Raw genomic sequence first — 24,491 nt, 5'->3', positions numbered from 1 at the left:
TAATAATATGTACTTGATGAAATGTAATGTTATGAAAAATTTAAAAAAAAAATTAATTATAAAAAGTTGAACTGAGCTGCTACATAATTTTAATACGTACTATTATACAACTAATAAATTGCTCTTTACAATAATAACTAGTAGTTCTGTGAACAGTAGACCTCACGCAGTATTCTCATCCACAAGTACCTGATTGAAACTATAGACCTTATGGAAATACAGCAATAGACTGGCTTCTCCACACATCTGTGTAATCACTTGTCAGCTGATTTATGATGAATAATTCTATAGTCTGATTTTTACTCTAATATTGGCGTATGAAGAAGGCTCCTTTTTCCTTTTATATTATCCTTGAAATGCAAAATTTCCAAAAGCCTTGTATATACGTCGACGCGCAATTAAAAAAGGAACATATCTGTCAAATTTCATGAAAATCCATTACCGCGTTTTGCCGTAAATGCGCAACATATAAACAAACATATAAACAAACATTCAAACATTAAGAGAAATGCCAAACCGTCGACTTGAATCTTAGACCTCACTTCGCTCGGTCAATTATTATTCTCAAAAGTTGAACTGAGATGTTACGTCATTCAAATACATATTATTATAAAACTGATAAATTCTAGACTAGAGGAATGAGTTTTTTCCTGAATATGATCAATTTTTACTGTTTTAAAAATATGATAATAATTAGGAGAATAATGTTGGTCGGCCTAGTCTAGTGGTCTGGAGCATTAAAACTTATAATTCCATTTGAAGAGCACTACATTTTTCTGAGTCCCTTTGGGGATTCATCATAGTAGGAGAACATCACTACTGTGCCTGATTTTGGGTTCGAATCCCGATGGAAGGTCATCTCATCCCTTTACACAAGCAAAGAGGCTTCATCCTCCAAAACTGACGACAATTCAGAGAGGTCAACTCTTGATACTTTTTTTAGAAAGTTCTATGCAAACTTTTTCTAGTAGTTTTTTTATTGATAAAATTCACACTTGAAAGAGAGATGTTGTTGAATTTATCTGAAATTTCTCCAGTCTAACCAATAAAGATTACTGATGATGATGATGATGATGATGATGATGATGATGATGATGATGATGATGATGATGCCTTAAATGCATTAAAACTATAGTTCGACTTGAATAAATCGTGGGCATACATGGAAAGTCCATAAAAGTACAATTTTTAGGAAATCAATTTATTTCCAAAATCAATCATAATTTCCTCGTAGTGATTTTTACAAAATAATTTCATACTGCAAGAAATTAAATACTCTTCATATGTTTGATAAACATATTAGTCTAATTCAGTTTAAATTATTAAACATTCATAGTTTATAGAATTAATTAGAAACTAATGATAAATCAAAGTTTGGGAAAATTGGACTTTTAGTGCATTTTCCTTGTACGCCTACAAAATTATTTGGAACTGACTAAAAGCTGCGTTTACATCAAAGTTCTCAAAATGTTTATTTCTCCGTTTATTTGTTTATTTCTCTGTTTATTAGATTAAACGGAACTTGACAAACACATATATGCACATCACGTGTTTGCTAAGTTATGATCAATCCAATAGAATAATAGAATTTAATAGAATCTAATAGAATCAACAATCTAATAGAATTTATGTGTTTGTCAAGTTCCGTTTATTAGGATTCTTTAGGACGGAAATTATTCGATTCTTTTAGGACGGAAAAATAAACATTTTGTTGACAACTTTGGTGTAAACGCAGCTTTAATCTCTTTCATTTCTATCCGAATTATTGAAAAAATGTTTTTTCTGTCTGCATCTGGATTTTCTATCGTAATCTTCTCATTTATTACGAAAATGACTAAAGTTATGAGTGTTTTTGTTTTTTTTTTCATTTATATTATGAAGTTGCAGTACGACAGTCCAACCCTAAATGCGAATCTTAAAAACTACAAAGGTTTTCACTGCTGGCGGAATATAATATACAAACTGCCTTATGTGATCCACTATGATATCTTATTGGGCCATATGAATAAAGTTGAGCATTTGCTTATACTTCTAAAATATTGAGCATATGAGCTCCATATTCTATGAATAAACGCGAGCAAAACCTTTTGTTCATGCACATCAAAAAAATAGTTTGAGCATTTTCTCAAAAGTAAAAGCTTATACTCAAAATTGTATGAATAAACTAGAGCTTTTGCTCAACTTTTGAAGCAAATGCTTCAAAAAGGATGAGTCCAGTCTGGAGCAGCTTTTCACCTTTTTCTCATTGTAAAATGACTCAACTAATTTGTGTGAGTAAGAGAAAACTATACCAGATATGATCACAACCAATAGTTGAGGACTATAAAACTCTTTTTAGATTCAACCATGATATATATCACCATTATTCCTACAAAAGATAGGTACCTATCCGATATAAAGATAGCCATCACAGAATAGGAAATCGGCATTTAAGAAGATAAGAGTGTAGACGATTATAAGAAGGCTATTGAGATTATAAGATTATGCTGAATATTATTATAGAGATGACATTTTTTCACGCTATTATTTCAAAATTCAGAACTCAACTAACCTTAAACTCAATTTATTGATAGAGAACAGAGCATACGACCAAACTCAAGTGGTATCTATACTTGCATATTTAACCCTTACGTGAGTAGCTCATTCTAACCTTTCACTATAAAAACAAAGTAAGATGAATCAGCTGATGAAAAATCTTAAAAGTACGTGAGCGCATTTGCTCCAGAGTTCAGGAGCATGAGGTAAAGCTTATTCATATAAAAGTGAGCAAAATGCTTATATGCTTCTACCTAATGCTCATGAGCAAAACCTTATGCTCCATTCCCATGCTCATGAGTATATGCTCTGTTCTTATTCATATGGCCCATTGCAATTGCATTGTCCTTACTCGAATCGTCATTTTCAGGGTCAAATGATGTTATGCTGTTGTTCTTACTGTCTTATCATATCATGTGATTGAATTGTATTATTGAGATAAAATTGAATTAATGTATGTCAGATGCCATGCAATTGAATTATCCTTATTTGAATCGTTACTTTCAGGGTTAACTGCTACGATGCTGTTGTTCCGCAAGCTCCATTTGGCGGGTTCAAACAATCTGGAACCGGCAGAGAGTTGTGAGTAGTTCTCCATTATTCTCGTTTAAACTCCAGGGGTTCAAAAAAATGCATAGGCCGACACTATTTAACATTACCAGTACCAGTGCCAGTACCATTATCAGTATTTGAAACCCAAAAATACAATTGTTTCAAAAAATGCATACACTATTTGACAATGAATATCTTGCTGATGACGCACTGGCATCTGTTAATTATAGTGAGGTTCACGTTATAATGGCAATATTTGATTAACATTGATCTTGCTATCATTCGACAAAGCAGATAGCGCTATCATCTTCTTGCTCTGCAACGTTGCCAAATCGTTTTCCAATATCGTAGAAATATAATTTATTAAAAAAAATAGAATATATACAGTAGGCTATATCCGATATTCATCCACGTTATAATGGAAGTATTTAATTATCATTGGTGTTACTATCTATGTCTATCATTCAACAGAGCAGATTGCTCTATCCTTTTCTAGTTTCAAACGTAATCTCAATTATCAAAATGTTCTATTTAATCATTAAAAAATATATTTCTTTACAAATAAAATATAATTTATCATTTTTAACAGGAATGAATAGTGAATATTCTTATATACCGTACATAAGATATACCGGTATCAGCTTTCTTTTATAGAAGGCAAGGCAGAGAATCGGCAATGCTGTTCCCCTATCTTTCTTCACTGCTATTATAACGTGGATCTCAGTATAGGCACAATTCAATTGATTTTTGTAAGAATAAATGAATAAATTCACACTGAACGGACGTCAGGAAGACTTGGAAACGGACTTGGTGCGGACTTTTGTCTCTTCCACGTCACTTCTTTGTAAAGAAAATTGTCCATCTTACTAAAAAAATAAGTGGTAAAAATGAGTGGTGGCTTTCTCGCCCGCCACTCATATACCTTATGAGACAATATATTATACTTGTTGACAAGACATCGAACTACAATACCCAGCATATTCATAGCTGTATTTTATTTTGTTCTTATTGTACACACTTTTTTGGACTTCTCTGTAATATTACTAAGTATTTTACTAATTCAGTGGATAGCCTATCGTTGCATTATTTTCTTGGAAAATTTGCTTTGTGTCCCAGTGGAATCTCTTATAAAGGGTGTTTATAACCATATAAATATTGGCTATAAACCAATATTAACTATATAATATTGGCGATATTAATATCGAGGCTCCAACTCTCTATAAATATTTATTACATAAAACTTCCATTTGACGTATAAATTCTATCTCTATGTTAAATGGTAAAGCAACAGACTCTAGTCTAAGTGAAAAGTTGACCATTTCTTAGTCTTTTTCATTTGATAAGTGAAAAGTGTTATTCTTTTTTGCACAAGGTCTTTCAATTGTATTTGTCTTTTGTTTTGAATGCAATAATTTGAATAAAAAATATCTATCTCAAGATAGAGGCTTATTGATTGTATGGCGTAATTTCTTCTTGTTTTAAGAAAATTTCCAATTATTGTATTTGTCTTTTGTTTTCTGAGAATGGAATAATTTAATTTGAAAAAAATTATCTCAAACAGTTTTGTTTGTTGGCATGCGTGTTATATTCCCGTTGCAACTATTATAGTTAGTTGAACGTCACTGTATTCAAGCGCCGGCTTGTTTCGGATGGACACGTTAAACCGTCGGTCCCGGCTGCCTAAAAAGCAGTCGTTAGGTCATGTCAGTGGCCCTGAAATTGATCAGTTGCGACCTGAAAACTATGACACCAGACCTGAGCCAGCCAGGTCACACGATATTATTTGAATGAATGAATGAATGAATGAATTTATTTGCCGAAAACAAAATACAAAAAAGCTTTACAAAAAATAAATATAAGTTTATGCTATTGCACTTAAACCAAGATACATACATTTATTTAATTGAATATAATAATGAAATGATATCCTTTATATTATAAATAATAGTTATAAAATGAAGATTTAATTTATGTTCACATGCATAAGTACAGTAGTTGAGGCAAAAACACAGGCAAAAGGAAGATTCCTTGTGTGCCAGTGTGAGTCGTAAATTATTATTATTATATTATTATTATTATTATTATTATTATTATTATTATTATTATTATTATTATTATTATTATTATTATTATATTATTATTATTATTATTATTCATATAAGCGCCGGCTGGGCCATAAAATTATGTATTTATTTATATATATGCTACCGCAGTCGACGACTGAAAAAGAATAGCATTAATTCTCATGGAATTGTTTACACTACCAAGCTGCTAATGTGTGATCACTCCCAATAGAAGCAAAGGTATTCGTTGTTAGTCGTCGGCCGTGTCTTCAGTTAACGAAAGTTTGAGTGGCCGTGTCTTCAGTTAACGAAAGTTTAAGCGGCCGTGTCTTCAGTTAACGAAAGTTTAAGCGGCCGTGTCTTCAGTTAACAAAAGTTTAAGCGGCCGTGTCTTCAGTTAACGAAAGTTTAAGTGGCCGTGTATTCAGTTAACAAAAGTTTAAGCGGCCGTGTCTTCAGTTAACGAAAGTTTAAGCGGCCGTGTATTCAGTTAACAAAAGTTTAAGCGGCCGTGTCTTCAGTTAACGAAAGTTTAAGCGGCCGTGTCTTCAGTTAACGAAAGTTTGAGCGGCCGTCTTCAGTTAACGAAAGTTTAAGTGGCTGTGTCTTCAGTTAACGAAAGTTTAAGTGGCCGTGTCTTCAGTTAACAAAAGTTTAAGCGGCCGTGTCTTCAGAAAACGAAAGTTTAAGCGGCCGTGTCTTCAGTTAACGAAAGTTTAAGCGGCCGTGTCTTCAGTTAACGAAAGTTTGAGCGGCCGTCTTCAGTTAATGAAAGTTTAAGCGGCCGTGTCTTCAGTTAACAAAAGTTTAAACGGCCGTGTCTTCAGTTAACAAAAGTTTAAGCAGCCGTGTCTTCAGTTAACAAAAGTTTAACCTAAGGGCCCCAACCACAGGGCTTGCTATGCATGGCGTGTATGTTCTCCTGGCCAAACGAGTGTGTTGGTTCTAGGTTTGATGTACACTGCACATTTCGATTTAGATTGGATTATATTCTTATGTGATATCTTTACATGGAAATTGATCCAAACGATCAAATTTCATGACCTTGAATAGATTTTAATCCAGCTTGTTTTATCTGTGTTTTCATTCACAAGTGTGAGTCTGTTCATACTTTACTTACAAGCATGAACTCTTTATGTTACAGGGGTGAAGACTCGCTGAAGGAATATGTTGAAATAAAGACGGTCACAATACAAATACCTCAAAAATGTTAATAAGGGATATTAATCAGAAACTGTGAACTTGAAGCTTTACTGAGCATACATAAACCACCATTAAAAAAATATTCTATAATTACTGTCATAATATCATGGTGTTGGTATTATTAAATGATACAAATTGGTAATAAATAATAAATATTTTTGTGTTTTGATTGGAACACCCAATGAATCCTAATACTAAAGGAGTTTGGTTCTATTTTATACTCACCTTGTGATTGAACCATTCTCAGAGGAAACCCTCACAAAAAAAATTTAACATGAGTATAATTTTTGTGGATTTGAGTGAAATTTTTAATATTTTTTGTGATTGTGAAGGAAGATTTTTGTTTGGATTTGTATTTTGAAATTAATTAATCTGATAAATTCAAAATTATTGTAGTACATACATTTTTGGACTCAAAATAGTGTGTGAATTAAGTTATAATTTACATAACCTCTAGACTGTGTATTCCAAATCAAGATTTAAAGCAGTTTTAGGCGAATGCCTGTTGTTTTTACCTGCATTGTATCTATTGTCTATGAATAAAAATAAGGGGTTTTTGCAAGCTCAAAAACCTTGAAATTGGAAGTTTTAAAACTTTATTGACCGAACTTAGTGAGGTCTATGTTTAAACTCGGATTTTCTTTTGTCTGTCTGTAGGTAACGCGATTACGGCTAAACTCGTTGATAGAATTCTATGAGATTTGGCAGGAATATTCCTTTTTTAACTGCGCGTCGATGTATACACAAGGTTTTTTTGAAATTTTGCATTTTAAGGTAATATGAAAAGAAAATGAATTCCTCCATACTCTGATATCACTATGTATATCATCTACTTTGAAGATAGGATCAATCAGACTAGAATATTATTAATAATCAATCAGCTGACAAGTGGATTATTCATTGCATGCATTACACAGATGTCTGGCCGTGTCTATTTCTATAAGGTAGGGTTTCAATATTTTTTATGATGGGTGCCCATCAGTATCAATATTCTCACATTTTAAAAACAAATTTAATAGGTGATTGAGAGTAGAATAAAAAATGATTAAATGAACTAAATATTGCTGTAGAAATTATAATATTCTTAATTAATTTTGAAATAGTTCAGAAATATTTTTATCAGATGGAGCGATTATCACGGAACTGGATAAATTTTTAAAAACGTGGACAGAGTTTATCAAAATAAGTGAGTTTTCGATCTTGGAGAAAACAAAATAACAGTTTTTAAGAGTAACTAGTAGTTCTGTAAACAGTAGACCTAACGCAGTATTCTCATTAGTATAGCACCTGAAGCTTTAGGCCTTGCATAAAATTTTCTCAGGTTTATTTAAAACTTTTTGTAGTTAAAATGTTTTGTTAGTATGTTTTAAGTATTCGCTATATATTTTAAGGGTGGGGACTCTCCCCCCCCGTGGGGCGGTAACCCCCCCCCGTAAGCCATAACCGGAAAATAAAAAAAAATAACGGAATCGTATTTTACATATTATTTGAAGAAAAAAACTTCCTTACGACTTTTCCTGAAAATGCTTTCCCTTGGAGTTACAGCGGTTTGAAAATTTGAATTTTCACCCCTCAAATCCACGGTTTTCTCTTAATAAATCGAAAAGTACACGTCAGAAAATGAAGTTTAATGGCTTAAAAGAAAGCTAATTGAAACTGGAAAAAAATCAGCTTTTTTTTTGCGGCTATTGGGAAAATAGTTGCAGTTCATCAAAGATGGCGCTGTCACTGACAACTCTCATTTTTCACTCTTTACCCCCAATTTTCTCAGAAATGGAAATTTGTACACAAAAAATTGTAAGGACCTTTTTTTTAAATATTTAAATTTGCTTCAATTTGAGACCAGTTAGAGGTCTCTAACATTCTTCAAAGGAAAGTTATGACCAAAAAAAAAAATTTTTTTTTTTGGCCGGAAGAAAATGGCCTGTGGAAAGCGAGGGAAATTTCCGAACTGAAAATCCAAATAGGAGGTGCTTAAACATATAATTTCACATACTCACACAAATTTTGATGTACTTGCTAAGTACACTTTTTGATCCAGACAATTTTATGTAATTCGAAACGTGCATTTTTTCAACGAATGTTACAGTTTTCCAGAGAAAATAAGAGTGGGGAATGTATTCAGTATACAATAAAATTACACATATGTTTGCCGCCATTTCCACGAGTTTTCCGAAACTTTTTTTCCCCGTGTAGGACCCGCGTATCTTATAACATGGCCATTTTTAGCCCTAAATTAAATTTTAATTGCTCCAATTTTGTCCATAAATTTTAAGCTGAGAAGTCTTGTATTGAAAAACAAAAATACTAACGACAAGTAATTTTTTTATAAATAAATTTTCAACATAAAAATTTTGTTTTTACTTCTCTTTCGTTATAAAAAAACAAGTATTTTATCTTCGGCGCCCTGCTATGATGCCGATCATAGAACGTGTTCGCTAGAGAGGAGTCTGGATTTCTATTGTTGTTGGATACTTGCGCAGTAGGGTACAAAAAAATTTCAAACGCAGTAATTTACTCAAGGTTTTGTACCATGGTTCGTTAATACCGTGTTTTGGTTATGTAACTTATAATAAAAAATAGTTGTGTTTCAAGTCGTTCTCTGTTGTGTATGAAATTGTATGTGCTTGCATTAAATAATTATTCTTTTAATAAAAAACAACTAAATATTTCGAAGAATTCTACATTTTTATTATTAGAGCCTTAATAAGGTAAGATTTTCAGCAATTTGTACTTGCTTTTTCAAATTATACACATTTATGTACATTACTGTCCACGTGTTCCTAAAAAATTTTCATTGTACTACAAAAACAATATTTTTCATAAATAAATAAAAATTTGTACATAATTTACGAAATATATTAACTAACTATTGATTTACAAATTTAATTATAAATAAAAAAAAATAAATAAAAAAATATTAAAAGCTGCAAAAAACATACTTAGAGACCTTATAGACGATAAAAATAGAGTATATAAAAATGGCCCTACACATTATCAACCAGTAGAATCAGCTTTTGCCAATATAAATGAAGATATTCCCATTGAATTAATTAATTTCCTGGAAGATATTATTTATGACAGTAAAAAGCCTAAGAAGAGCATTAAAGACCAATATTTTACAAAAGTAACTGCTATAGCTCATTCGATTGTAGCTGCTTGTCGACCTAGATCATTTTATTCTCCCTTACACTTGGCTGTAGGAATTACTCTGCATCGAACAATAGGTTCCAAGAAAATGATTAACTTATTCCATTCTTTAGGCCATTCTTGCTCTTACAACGAAGTTAGGCGCTACGAAACTTCTGTAAGTATGCAAGCACAACTTAATATTGATGATGGTGCTTTTTTACAGTTCGTATATGACAACGCGGACTTTAATGTCGACACTTTAGATGGAAAGTCTACTTTCCATAACCTAGGAGGTATTTTAATTATAACACCCAAATCAAAAGTTCGTCCTCGAGAAGCCATCGAACGCTTGCGGAAAATACCAACGGCCGAAGAAGTTGCTAAAAAAGTTGAAATTCCCTTAGAAACTAGATCTGTTAATATTAAGGACGGTTACAAACATTTAAAATTAAAAATTCTTAATAAAGAATTGACATTGAAATTTTCTGAAAATACCAACATTAGAAATTTTTGGATGTTTCTAAAGTATAACAACAATATGAATTTTGAAGGTTGGAATGGTTTTATGGAAAATCTAACAAGTGAGTACGAATATGAAATTTCACTTGTCGATTATTTGCCATTTATTTACTCACCTCCATCCGATGTTCATACACTTTTTACAAGTATGCGTAAATCTTATGAAATAGCGAAAGCTAACGGTATGCAAACCTGCATTATCACTTTTGACCAGCCTCTGTACTACAAAGCTAGGGCCATTTTAGAAGCTTTGCCACTTGAGTTCCAAGGCGTAAAAGTTATAATAAGATTGGGTGGCTTTCACACAATTTTATCTTTTTTGGGTGTCTTCGATCACAATATGGCTGGTAGCGGGTTAAAAGAAGCGATGATAACATGTTACGCAGAGAATTCAGTTGAGCTTATGTTGAAAGGCAAAGCTTACGCTAGAGCAGTACGTGCACACTATTTAATACAGTTGGCTCTTGCAGACATTATTTTCCATGAAATCGAGCGGGAGAATACTGACTTTGCAGATCTTAACGACGATTATAGAATGACCGATTTTGACACTGAAGAAAACCAATTGCTACACGAATGTGGAGAAAATAACGAAACAAGATTGGATATTGACTTCATTACAAATCACGAGATTTTTAAAAAATTTACAAAAATTATGAAAGAGAAATTCACTCAGCTCGAAAGTCGCGGAAAAACAGCAAAACTATGGATCACGTATTATCACATGGTAAATATTTTATTCGATTTTATTAGCGCTGAGAAACAAGGAAATTGGGATCTTCATTTGAAGACATTGGAACTCATGATTCCATTTTTCCATTCCGCTGGACATTTCCCTTATGCAAAATCTGCACAATTATATCTTCAAGATATGACTGAACTTCCAAACAATATGAATCCACGTGAGTATAATAAATTTATTGCTAACGGGTACTGGACCTGCAGACGTACAAAGAAATTTTTTTCCGGTATACCTACTGACCAGACGATCGAGCAGACTTTAATGCGAGATATTCATGTTGGTGGTGGCATTTTCAAAACATCTTGTGAAGAAAGTAATGTTGCCAAACATATTGAAGGAAAATGCGATACTGCTCTAACGGTTGCTTCACTCGCAAAATTTACTGGAACTTGTTTTGACTCTTCACATCAGCACGCAGATTCAACAGATTCTCGTATAAAAAGAGATGCTGCTGACGTAAAATTGATAATACAATTTTTCACTGAAAATAATCCATTTCCATTTGATAAAGAGTTAGTTTCTTTGTCCAGTGGCGTGGTTGCAGATGAAACGATTAATGTTCACAGAGCATTTGAAGTTGGAGTTGAAACTATGGTCCAGTATGATGGACAAAACTTTTTGGAATTATCCTTGTCCCGAAAAAATAACGTAAGATCCATTTCAATGATGGACAGCAAAATAAAAATTGCTGGTACAGAGGTAGCTATCCATTCCCACGCAATGTATCAGCGTATATCGGTATTAAAAGATTCTCCAGAAGATCTCGCTAAGTATTTCCAGTATGAACTTGCTCCATATCCAGTCGCACTTTTCGATAAAGATGGTATGCGAAAAAGTGAAAAATCTAAATTATATGATCTTGTGGAGCCCTTAGACTTTGATAGCTTTGGACACCCAGACGATTTCACGTATGTAATAGATGGTGGTTTACTGCTACATCGAATGAAAGTGAATAAAAAAGAAAAATTTGCTGACATATGTGATAATTTTTACTGGTATATACGCCGCAATTACAAAGAGCATGTGGCTGTTGTATTTGATGGCTATAGTGAGGATGGTACAAAATCTGCAGAAAGAGCAAGGAGAAGCAAAAAAAAACAAGCTTACGCTTATAAAATTAGTCCAGAAAAAGAGTTAGAGGTAGGTTGGGACCTTTTCTTATTAAACAGCAAAAATAAACAACAGTTCATTGAAATGCTCAAAGAGAAACTGATCGAAAAAATATACACGTTGAGCAAGCAGTATCTGATGCTGATTTGCTTATTGTTAAAACAGCAATTTTCGCTAGTACAAAATTTGATAGAAAAGTTGTAATAATATGCTCTGACATTGATGTTTTAATTTTATTAAATTGTTTGCATGCAGAAGATAAGGAAATTTATTACTACAAACCATCGCAAGGATCCGTGGACTCGAAAGTTTATAGCAGTAAAAGTTTTGTACAAAAATATCCAAATGCTACAAAATATCTGTTAGTGTTACATTCCTTTACTGGGTGTGACACTACTTGCAGCTATTTTAATCGTCAAAAAAAAATTTTATTAAAACTTTTGAAACATCGGAATATCTGTTTGATCATGCTAATACTTTCTTACTGCCAAATCGAACTGAAGAACAAATTTTTGAGGCAGGAAGATATATGGTTTTAGCCTACTATGGTACACAGTTTCAGTCCATCAATGATTTCAGGTGCCATTCTTATATAACTGGTGTTATAAGAAATACTATCAGAGGAAGCTTGAAACTAGAATCTTTAATACCAACTGAAGATGCTTGCTTACAAAATTTTAAGCGAACATATTTACAGGTTCAAACGTGGTTAGGACAGAATCTAGACCCTACCCAATGGGGTTGGGAAATGAAAAACTCTTTACTGCTTCCAATTCCAATGGAAAAAGCTGCAGCTCCTGATGAACTACTGAGAACTTTATTTTGCAATTGTGAGACAGGATGTGGATCCAGATGCGGGTGTAGAAAGGGAGGTGTACACTGTTCACCAGCTTGCTTAAAATGCAGAGAATTTGGTTGTACAAACAATCCACAACCAATCCTCAACAACAACGCTGACATTCTAGAACAACAATTAGCAACTACTATGGGAGACGATAATACTGTTTGAATATTTTAAATAATGTAACTTTTTAAACAATTTAAAAAAATTGTAAAAATATTTTATTTATTAATAAAGTGTACTTTGGTTTCATTAATTATTGTTTCAAATTATTTTTTATATCGGTACCCTTTAAAATAAAAAAAAAAAATCATGAAAATCGAATGCATTTTAGCACTTTTGCCCTTAAGGGTTGCCCTTTGACCCATAAAATTGCAGGGAAAATTGGATTTATAAAATTTTTGTTCTAATTCTTCAAGTTGCTTCCCATTAAAACAACATTCAAATAAATTTTTATGATAATTTAACGCTACATACACATTTTGCCCTTAAGGGCTGCCCTTTGGGTTTTGGATGATGGAATATATAAGTTTCAAACATTTCAATTCATTTTTCAAATCGCTGCCCTTTTAAACACACGCAGTAAAAATTTTATTGAAATATAACGAAAGTTACCAAATGTTGCCCATAAATGTGCCCTTTTTAACCCTTACGTTGGGCTCATTTTGTATCTCACATTGGTATTTAACTAATTTTTAATATTTCAAAAAAATTTGGGCCTTTAATTAATTATTTTCGCATTTTTTTTCGAAATTTTATAACTTTTTTTTATTTTACCCATTTTTACCCCTTTTTTAACCCTTAAAGGGTTAAATTCAATTTTCCCCGCCCTGAAAACTTATAGCGTTTTTTCTACACATCCTAACGAACAATTTGAGCTATTAAAGATTAAAATCGAGGCTGTGGTTTTTTTTTGTTTCACTTTTCAATATATACGGTTTCAGGTGCTATACTAACTTACTTACTTATGCCGGCGCTACAGTCCATGAAGAACCTTCGCCTCCTCCACAATTCGCCTCCAATCGTTTCTTGTCTGGGCTAACACTCTCCACTGCATCACTCCCATCACACGCAGGTCGTTCTCTACTTCTCTCAGCCAGCTCCTTCTCGGCCTTCCTCTTCTTCTTGCACTGTAGAAGACCTCTCGCATGAGCTTCTGCTGGGCTCTCTCCTGTGGCATCCTCTCTACATGCCCAAGCCAGCTTATTCTTCTTGACTTCACGAATCTGACAATATTCTGCCTCTTGAGTAGGATTTCGATCTCTTCATTATATCTGATCCTCCAAATCCCTCCTTCATTTCTAGGGCCATAGATTCTTCTTATCACCTTTCTTTCAAATACTCTCAATGCATGAGTGTCCGCTGCATTTAGAGTCCAAGTTTCGCAGCCATATGTCACGACAGGTCGTATCAAGGTTTTGTACATTTTCATTTTCGTTTCTCTGGAAATAGCTCTCGATCTTATTAATTGCATATTGGCAAAAAATGCTTTGTTGCCAAGCATTATTCTTCTTTTTATTTCTGGGGATATTCTATTCCCTTGGTTGACCTCTGCGCCAAGGTAATTAAACCTTTCAACCTCTTCAAAGGAATACTCGCCAATATCCAGCTTTCCCAGATGTCGTCTCTCTACAGCTGTCTTTTTCATCTTCATGTACTTTGTTTTTCCTTCATTTACTCTCAGACCAACCTGTCGTCCTTCTCCCTCAATCACCAGAAAGGTTTCTTTCAATGCCCGATCACTCCTAGCAACTATAACTATGTCGTCTGCATAAGCATGCACCTGAATAGTTCTGTACATTATGCTTCCTGTCATATCCACCTTCTTTAATGTTCTCTGCAGGACCAGATTGAAGAGCAGCGCTGAGAGAGTGTCACCCTGTCTAACTCCACTGTCCACCCTGAATTCCCTACTCATTTTTCCATTAATCAGCACCATACCTACACTTTGAGAGAGTGTCACCTTCACCAGTCTTATCAGTTTTCGGGGCATTCCATACTCCTCCATTGTGTCTAGCACCTTCACTTTATTGATGCTGTCAAAGGCCTGTTTGAAGTCTATGAATAACATATGCAGGTCTATTCCATACTCATAGCATCTTTCCATGGTCTGACGAAGTGCAAATATCTGGTCTGTTGTTCCTCTGCCTGGCCTGAATCCACATTGGTACTCTCCAATGATGGACTCAGCATAAGCACTAATCCTCCTGGTCAGTACTGAGGAGAAAATCTTGTATGCAACGTCCAGCAGTGTGATTCCCCTGTAGTTGCCACAGTCTTGCTTATCTCCTTTTTTGAATATAGGACACACCAGGCCTTTCCCCCAATCCTTTGGTATCTCTTCTCTATCCCAGACCAGGCCAATCAGCTCATGTATCCATTCAGCCAGAGACCGTCCACCATGCCTCCATATCTCCGAAATTAGCTGGTCCTCTCCTGATGCTTTCCCATATCTTAGTATTTTGATTGCATCATTCACTTCTTCACCTGAAGGTTTCACAACTTCCACGTCTGCCGTGTGGTACTTAGGTACCCATTCCTCCACTCTACCCAGCTCCTCACTCATAGTCAGTTCCTCAAAATACTCCGCCCATCTATCCATTACTTCCTGCTCCTCAGCCAATACATTTCCTTCCTTGTCCTTACATCCCATGCTCCTAGACTGAAATCCCTTATTCATCACTTTCACTGCATGATAAAATTTCTTTGCTTCATTGGCTGTGTTGAGCTCCTCTATGTTTGTTAACTTTTCCTTCAGATATTCTCTCTTTTTCCTTCTTATTAGTCTCTTAGCTATTCTTCTACTCTCTTTATATGCTTCAACCTTCCGTCTTGTCTCTCTTTGAATCATTGCAAGTCTGCATTGGTTTTTCTGCTCAATAATAGCCCTACACTCATCATCGAACCACTCGATGTTTCGTCCTTCTCTTCTCTCCCCAATGACTTCCTTAGCTACCTTCTTTATGGTATCCTTCATAATATACCATACATTTCCCACATTGTCAGTCCTCTGCACCTGCCCTCTAGCAACCTCTATCTGCTCCTCCAGCCTTGTTTGGAATTCCTCTTTCTTTCCATCATCATGGAAGTTATCCACATTCCATCTTGTCCTCCTCTCTTCCAACCTTCTTTCACCTGAGGCTAGCTTTTCTAGTATGGTTGCTTTGAGCATGTAGTGATCAGAGTCACAGTTTGGTCCTCTAAGCACTCTCACGTTCTCCACAGAGCTGGTATGTCTTTTTGAGATAAGCACATGGTCAATTTGATTTACAATGTTTGACCCAGGCATTTTCCATGTACCCATGTGTATTCTTTTGTGCCTAAACATTGTGCTTGCAATCATGAGTGCCTGTTCCACGGCCAATTCAGCAAGTCTTCTTCCATTTTCACTTGTCTCTTCATGCAGTGTGTGCTTCCCTGACACTCCTTTCAAAAATGGCTCCTTCCCAACCTTTGCATTGAAGTCGCCAAGCACTACCAACATGTCATACTTTGGGGCTTTTGCGCATTCCCTAGCCAAACTTTCATAGAATGTATCTTTGTCCTCATCGGTGGCTTCTTCAGTAGGTGCATATGCAGAAATTATTGTCAGATTCCTGAAACGTCCCTTTATTCTTATCTTGCACATACGCTCTGAGACTGGCCAGAAAGCTAAAAGTCGATGCCTTACTTTTGCATTTATAATGAAGGCTGTACCATGTCTACCAGCTCGTTCCTCATTGCCACTATACAACACACTATAATCCTTCTTATCTATCCTTCCAGAGCCCTTCCATCTAACCTCCTGCAGCGCCACCACATCCATCTTGCATCTCTTCACTTCATTACTAATCCCAGCCATCTTTCCTGCTTGCAACATTGTGCATACATTCCATGACGCTATATTTAAAATGTGATTCCGTTTCCAATTTCTTTTATTTTTGTTTCCATTTGTGTTATCCGTGATTCCAGTCCTGATCCGAGGCTTATTGTTTGGTTTCTTTGCTTGATTGCTTTTTGTGGGGAGGGGTTGCCGGCCCCACGCCCAACCCCCAACCTGGAGGACCAGGTAATTTTTTCGGGTTTTCTTCCCTAGCCTTTGACAATCCAATGCCGAGCTACAAGGCAGCAGCCAATTTTCTTTCAGGGTTTTGTTCCCTTAGCCTTTGGGTATCCATTGATCTCCCTCTGCAAGGCAGCAGTTGTGTTTGCTAGTTTTGGTCCACCCTGGGTATTTTATTTCCCCAGTACCCACCATATCTGATGGGCATTCCCCGATCCGCCACCTGGGGAGGCGCCCAGTAGGAGACTAGCAACTCCCCTGGGTGTGCTATATTAAGGTCCACGTTAAAATGACAGTATTTGATTAACTTTGATGTTGCTATCCTTGTCTATCATCCGACAAAGCAGGTGGTACTAGCCTTTTCTAGCTCCACAACGATGCCAAATATGTTTTTGACAATGTAGAGATATAATTAATAGAGGCAGAGAACAGGCAGCGCTGTTCTTCTATCTTTAATGATTTTTTAATTTGATGGTGTGGCATAGTATGGACAATGACAACTCTACAACGTCGTGAACAAAATGAATATTAAAACAGAGTAGATGGACAGTAAAAAACAATAACTAGAAATTTAATTACGCCTGTACCCCTCAAGCAGCAAGGATAGGTGAATTGAAAATGGTCTTTTGAGAGAGAGAGCTAATATTGGGAAAATCCCAAAAAGAATTCCTTTTTTCTAAGGGATAGCTAGAAATAGAATAATGGTTAAGATAATGCAGATTTTAATGAATTATTGTCGAAACATAAAAAATTGAAAGATTCTACCCTCTATATTAGAGTATTCTACTCGATTCCTTGATCATTTAAAATTTTGAATCAGGAACTTCATTATTGTAGTTGACAAAACAGCCACTGGAGCGCTGGCTGAGGACTGTCCCTCATTTGGAGTTTTAGCTTCTCGAAGTAGGAGACATCATACAATCAACAGCTGTTTTTTTTTTATGAAAACTATGGAATGGATGGAGGGAACAAGTCAGAAGTCAGTAAATAACCTATTTTTCTAAATGTTGTTAGATAATAATTATTTTATATTCAATAATTATAATCGAGCTTTAGTGGTACGGCATTGTAATAATTTTATTGAATCTTAAATTTCCTCTTTGAGTTTAGACATTTCACTAATTGTTTCATCGTTTTCAAATTACGGTACCTAACGTTTTCAGTACCTAAGTGTTGTGTTAAAATATCTTTCAATTAAATAAATGAAAAATTTGTTTGTTCGTAATTCTAATGAAATGAACAACGCAGTGACACGAGAAGTTGACATTTATAATGATTATACTCCAGTGGATATGTTTGAAAGAGCAGTGAGTAATGATAAAGACAAGATTAAGGTTAAGTATAATACCGGTTCTCAAAACGTGCGTTCAAAAAACAATAATATGAGTTGGAAGAAAGGTGATTTTTGTCGTGCTATATACACCGACGGACTTGAATATGAAGCAGAAATACTGGAAATATCAAAAAATAAGTGTGTCATCAAGTACTTTGGTTATGGTGATGAACAAACATTGTACATCAATGATTTATTAGAGTCCCATGGAGAGGAAGCCAGACAAGAACAATCTAAAATTGCCTCCAATAGTGAAGAATATTTAAATGATGACATGGAAATAGCTGAACCCTTGAGGATAGGACTGCAGGCCGTTCCACCACCGGGACAAACGGTTTATCCACCACAGCAACAACAGGTTCATCCACCACCGGGACAATCGTTTCATCCTCCACCGGGACAATCGTTTTATCCACCACCGGGACAATCGTTTCATCCACCACAGCAACAACCGTTTCATCCACCACCGGGTGATCCGCCATCGGGACTACCTGGTTTTCTGCCGCGTTATCCACCACCTCCACCTCCACATGTTTTGAGTAATTGTGGTGTTGATGAATCAGAAGCAATGTCTGAGATGTTGATGTCGTGGTACATGAATGGCTTTCACACAGGCTATTACGAGGGACTAACGAGTTGGAAGAAATCAGGTAGAAAATAACAATCAAATTAAAGCCTAAGCGTACAATTCCTTAAACTGTATTGAATTTGGTCTAGTTTTCTTGAATTCAAGTTTTTAAACGTTTGAGTTGAATAGGCGATTTTTAAAAAGTTTAGGGTATGATTACATTGAATGTATACATGAGCAAGTGCAAGCTTGGTTATGCATGACCAAGCGTGCAGAACACTCACACTGAATGCGTGAAATTGCTGATTGTGTTAAATGTAAGCAGCTACATGCAAGGCAACGTGTTTCAATGGCAATTTAAAATTTTGTTTTCTGCTAATTCATCATCTGACATTCACTTGCACTTATACGCATTCAATGTGTTTACTGAATTCAAGTTTTTAAAACGTAAATAACTATGAAGTAAAAAATCTGTAATTTTTAATCTTTATCTGCCTCATACTCTTTTATTTGGTTGTTTATTTACATCCTACATTGACTGAAAACTGTTCTATCTTATTCATTTTTAGGTTACATTGTACCTTCAAGATTCATGTTGAATCTAAAAGTCAAGCACGTTCAACATCTACTTGAATCAACAAAACTATATTTTGTAAAACTTAGTGGATTCAAGTTTCTGTCCTTGTAATCTTGGCTTTTCAAAATATATTCATTTCACACAAACGTCATGAAACTTGACTAATGTAGACACCCCTTTAGCGATGACTATAGCTGCCACGGCTAGATCACATACCCTATATTCATTCAATAGATATTATACTCTGTCCAAACTGGCATGAGCGCTGAAAGATTAAGCCGACCCCCGCTCCCCCACGCGCAGGCGCACACGCCCGGCCTACCTGCGCCATTGATATACTAAGGTGCGTACAGATATATGCGCCGCGAACATGAGCAATTCACTTTTAATCACTTTTTTTACGCAGGCCTAGCCTAATGAGGAGTGCACTTGATATTTTTTATGTTATTATGCTTTGTAAAATTGTACAATGAAGTGAATAAAAGTTATTATTATTATTAATCAGCTGACTATATCTGTATTTTTACAGAGACGGTAAGATACAGATATAGAAAGCTTGGCATCAGCTGATTAAAAGTGAATCGCTCATATTTGCGGCGCGTAAATCTGTACGCACCTTTATGTATACTACATAGTATACAGGTAGACAGGCCGTCCCTTCACTCACACACACAAAAGGAGACTGCGCTTGTTTGTGTGAGTAGTAGGAGGATCGGCCTAATCCTTCAGAGCTCATGCCAATTTGGACAGAGTATAATCATCAAAGCAATATAGTTGCAAACACTTTCAGTTCATTTGCAGCCATAATATTTAAATACAGCATGAAAATCGAATTAATCACCGAATGTTATGAATTTAAAGGTTCAATTCAATTTTTTTCTGTCTGTGACCAGTGTATATACTGGATAGACATTGTCGATTTATAAAAAAGGTTAATGTGGACCAGCCGCAGCGGTTCTAGCCACGCGGCTCAATTCATTGCTAAGGAATTTCACCTTCAGCCATTTCCAATCATACATCATATTGTATCTGTTTGATTCTCTTGAGATGGGCTTATCAAAACTCAGTAATCTGTAATTATTCACAAATTAATTGTTTTTTATGTAAGTGCTGAGAGAACTTGTACCATATATAAAAAATACTTTTTCAATGTAAATTCAGTCCCTTCCAAAACGATGTGAAATTGTCAATAAAATGTGATAAGTTTTTTTATGAAGTGTTCTCATATATGCCTATCATTTATAGCCTAATCACACTTCAACTATTAACGAAGTGAAAAATCGAGCAAAGTTCCTCTGGTAAATATATGATATTTACACTCCAACATAGAAGTTTTCATTCACTTCTGCGCAAAGGTGCATTTTCGTTTATGCAAAACAATCACACTATTATGCTGGTTATGCTCAAATAAAATGAAAATAATAATGATGGTTGATTGTTTCTGTGCTAAATCATAGGGGCATTTTTGCTGATGTGAATTGTCAATGTGAAACAAACCAGCAAGATTTCAAGATCAGCAATCTTCAAATTAGAAAGGTGCCTTGCATATTCTCTCAAATGTTGAAGCATAAAAAACTTTTTTCATCACATATAAAGTTATTATTAATTAAGCAAGCTTTCTAGTCCTGAGAGCTTACTATAGTGAGGTCCACGTTATAATGACAGTGGATAGAGATGGAAGAACAACGTTGCCTATTATCTGCCTTAATTAATTATATTTCTACATCGTCAAAAACAGATTTGGCTTAGTCTTGGAGCTAGAAAAGTATAATACTACCTGCTTTGTCGAACGATAGACAAGGATTGCAACATCAAAGATCATCAAATAATAGTTATTATAACGTGGACCTCACTATAGTTCTATAATGAGGTCTACGTTTTAATGTCAGTATTGGATCAACATTATAACAATGTTGATCATTATAACAATATAAAGTGTTTCTATCATTTCACAAAGCAGATACATCTGTCCTTTTCTACCTTCTGCAACATTTCCAGATCGTTTTTCAGCAATTTAGAAATTAATGAATTAACAATATTTCAATTATAAAATTTTTGTCATTAAAAACTATATTTTCTCGATAGATTAAATATAATTTACATTCTTAACAAGGATGAACCGTTGATATCTCATAAGATATATATTAGTATCATAGATATATTAGACAGTGAATTATCTATTTGTTCTTCGTCATTATAATTTGATCCTCACTTTAGTATTATATTCTTCATGTGAATACTGATGCATTGGTTGATTGAATTAGAAGAACAAGGCAGACTTAAATCTAGATACACTATTCAAGTGCACAAATAAGATTTATGAGGAAATATAATGATTGTACTAAACCTACGGAGAAAAATTCCTATAGCCTAGAGAATTCTGTTGCCAGCTTCTCTTGGAAGTAAGTGTGATTTTCATTATTTATAAGAGATTTTTGTTTTTGACAGTGGCTATGCCAGTCAAAATTGAGTTGGGCCACTACCTCCGTTAACAAAGCCGTAGTGCATTCGTGTGACGTCAGCACTGGTAGTGCTCCTACACAAATAAAAATTCGTTGATTTCAACTGATTTATATCAGCTATAGTGAGGTCCACTTTATAATGGCAGTGGATAAAGATAGGAGAATAGCGATGCCGATTCTCTCCATTAATTAATTATATTTCTACACCGTCAAAAACATAATTGGCATCGTTGTGGACCTAGAAAAGGGTAGTACCACCGGATTTGTCAAATGATAGACAAGGATAGCAAAACCAAAGTTGAAAAAATACTGTCATTATAACGTGGACCTCACTATAGAGTTTCTATTGGTCTAGGAGCCCTACCTGTGCTGACGTCACTCGAACGCACTACGGGTTTGTTTACGGAGGTAGTGGTTGGGCACCCATAATGCGCTGGTAGCCTCAGCATTTCAAGGACAACAATCACAACATTCTTGGAATAATTGAATGATTCTGGATTTTACGAAAAAGTTGCCATTTGAAACTGATCTCCCTAATCTCATTTAACATGTTTCCAGTGACAGACAAAAATAACCCTGTCCTTGGACTAGAGAGAATGTGATACAAGAAAAAGTGCATGAATCATTGCATACCAAGGACTTGAGGTGCTCACAGACTAAACGCTAATCCCCGAAAAGCAACCCACGCCATGGGATGTTTTGTAAGCCATTGCTAGGCTTCTCCAGACATCTGTGTAATGCATGCAATGAATAATCCACTTGTCAGCTGATTGATTATGAATAATTCTATAGCAATGGTTTACAAAACATCCCATGGCGTGGGTCTACTTTGCGGAGGGACAAGCCACATAAAGCATTTTTCACCGAGCGAAGTGAGGTCTAAGATTCAAAGAGCATTTCTCTTCATGTTTATATACGGCGAAACGCGGAAATAGATTTCCATGAAATTTGACAGGTATGTTCCTTTTTTAATTTCGCGTCAACGTATATATATAAGGTTTTTTTGAAATTTTGCATTTAAAGGATAATACAAAAGGAAAAGGAGTCTCCTACGAACGCCAATATTACCATAAAAATCAGACTACAGGATTATACATTATAAATAAGCTGTTGAGTGAATTATTAATTGCATGCAATAAATATCTCAATGTAACTTGCTAAAAAATCAGCTGTCGTGTGGACTATTAATTGCATGCAATTAATAACTGAAAGTGACATAGTATTCTCTCTCGACCTTTCTCTATTTCCAACTCGGGTTGACCTATTGCCAGTATGATGTCTTGAAAGAGCTTTTGATGTAAGCATTTTTGATACACCAACCCCAACAGCCATTAGCCGTTTTCACACCGATATCTAGCCGACACGACATACAGACAGGATTTACTCTGATTGACAGTATAAGAGGAGGCTGTGGTTTATAACTGCGCGAGGTCTACTGTTCACAGAACTACTAGTTTACTATTCTAATAACCAGCTGACTACCAATACGAGTTATAATGTAACATGAGCTTCAACCTCGAACGGTGAAAGAGTGGCTGGCGAGGTAGGGATGTAGGGGAGAGAATGTCTCTCTCACACTGCATGCGTACGGCCAGTGTAGAGAATGTTGCAGGTGATGATACCGGATGCCGAGACAAACTGACCAAACTTTTACCCCAACCCTGAAAAAATCTGAGTTGAGTCCCATGCAGTGAGAGTCAGAGGTTGGCTGGGCAGGAAGCTTGAAGCTTTCCAATTGGCTGATTTAGTTGGAAATCTGGAATTATGCAGTTGATAATCAGCCAATCAGAGAGCGAGCTTCCCGCCCTGCTGACTCATGTGAAAAATTCTTTAAATAAAAAGCAAACCTTTTAACTCTCCCATACTTCTCCAGAAGGTAGTGAGCCATAGAAAGAAGGTGGCAGTGCATAAACGTCTTATTCTAGTATGATGATTATGACCATGGCAGATGATAGAATCTATTTTATCCTATACGGTTAAACGAGCAAATTCTGTTTAGATGTTTATAAATTATGTTTGTATTCACCGGATCTCAAAAACGGCTCTAACGATTCTCACGAAATTCAGAACATAGTAGGTTTATAATATAGAGATTCGATTGCACTAGGTCTCATCCCCAGGAAAACTCGCTGAAGGTCATTAAAAGAAAAATTATTATTCATCCTTGGAAAAACAGCTGATAACAATTATTTCGTCGTCTGTTGGTGATGGAAGTGAGTGAGCGAGTTCATGTGTGTGGGACTGTGTCAAAATTATGACTCAGCTGTTGAACTTTTCTAATCAATCAGGTACTTAGTGCCGGTTGCAAAAAAGCTGGGTTATTTTTTATCCTGATTAATTCCAGTAGATCCATCTTTTTGAAATGGTCTTCTCTGATTTGGTTCACGTGAAATTAATCAGGATTAACATTTAACCGGCTTTTGTGCAACCGGGCCTTCGTGAGGGAAATTTTTGCATTCCTCTGGGAATTAATCTCAATTCACTGTGATTAGATAGAACATTTCTGTAAGAATGTTATTATAATTTCTTCTTGCATAACAAATTTTTTATGCTTTTGTACTCAAGAGCGAAGCTCGGTCCCCGATATTCACATCTGATGCGATCAAATCATCAGGACCTCACGGTTACAAGGTTATGGTCACAATGACAAGGTGTCATGGCATCAAGGTCCCCCCCACACAACCAGTTATTTAAATAATTATTAGCAATGAGTTTTAGCAGGAGTATCCCATCTAATAGCACCCTTGTCTTTTCTGTTTGTATTCAACCATATTTTTATATTGGCATAAATAAATTCAAAATATGTCAATTC

The 24,491-nt window shown here is 35.2% G+C and overlaps 2 protein-coding genes across 2 annotated transcripts in view; both read left to right on the top strand.

The window, feature by feature from the left end:
• The window catches only part of LOC111053262 (aldehyde dehydrogenase, mitochondrial), a 34,077-nt gene extending 27,569 nt beyond the window's left edge, over positions 1-6,508 (top strand). The window contains exons 12-13 of the mRNA XM_039420005.1: positions 3,043-3,117; positions 6,295-6,508. Of these exons, the coding sequence (XP_039275939.1) occupies positions 3,043-3,117; positions 6,295-6,364 (145 nt within the window). The 3' untranslated portion in view covers positions 6,365-6,508. The remainder of the gene's footprint in view (positions 1-3,042; positions 3,118-6,294) is intronic.
• An 11,157-nt stretch (positions 6,509-17,665) lies between these two features.
• LOC111053263 (survival motor neuron protein) lies at positions 17,666-20,427 on the top strand. The gene has a single exon (XM_022340111.2). It carries the CDS (start codon positions 17,942-17,944, stop codon positions 18,731-18,733), a length of 792 nt encoding a protein of 263 aa, XP_022195803.2. The 5' UTR covers positions 17,666-17,941; the 3' UTR covers positions 18,734-20,427.
• Positions 20,428-24,491: the final 4,064 nt, after the last annotated feature.

This window comes from Nilaparvata lugens, chromosome 2 (assembly GCF_014356525.2).
Source record: "Nilaparvata lugens isolate BPH chromosome 2, ASM1435652v1, whole genome shotgun sequence".
In the NCBI taxonomy this organism is placed as follows: domain Eukaryota; kingdom Metazoa; phylum Arthropoda; class Insecta; order Hemiptera; family Delphacidae; genus Nilaparvata; species Nilaparvata lugens.
This window is presented reverse-complemented; position numbering and strand designations above follow the sequence as displayed.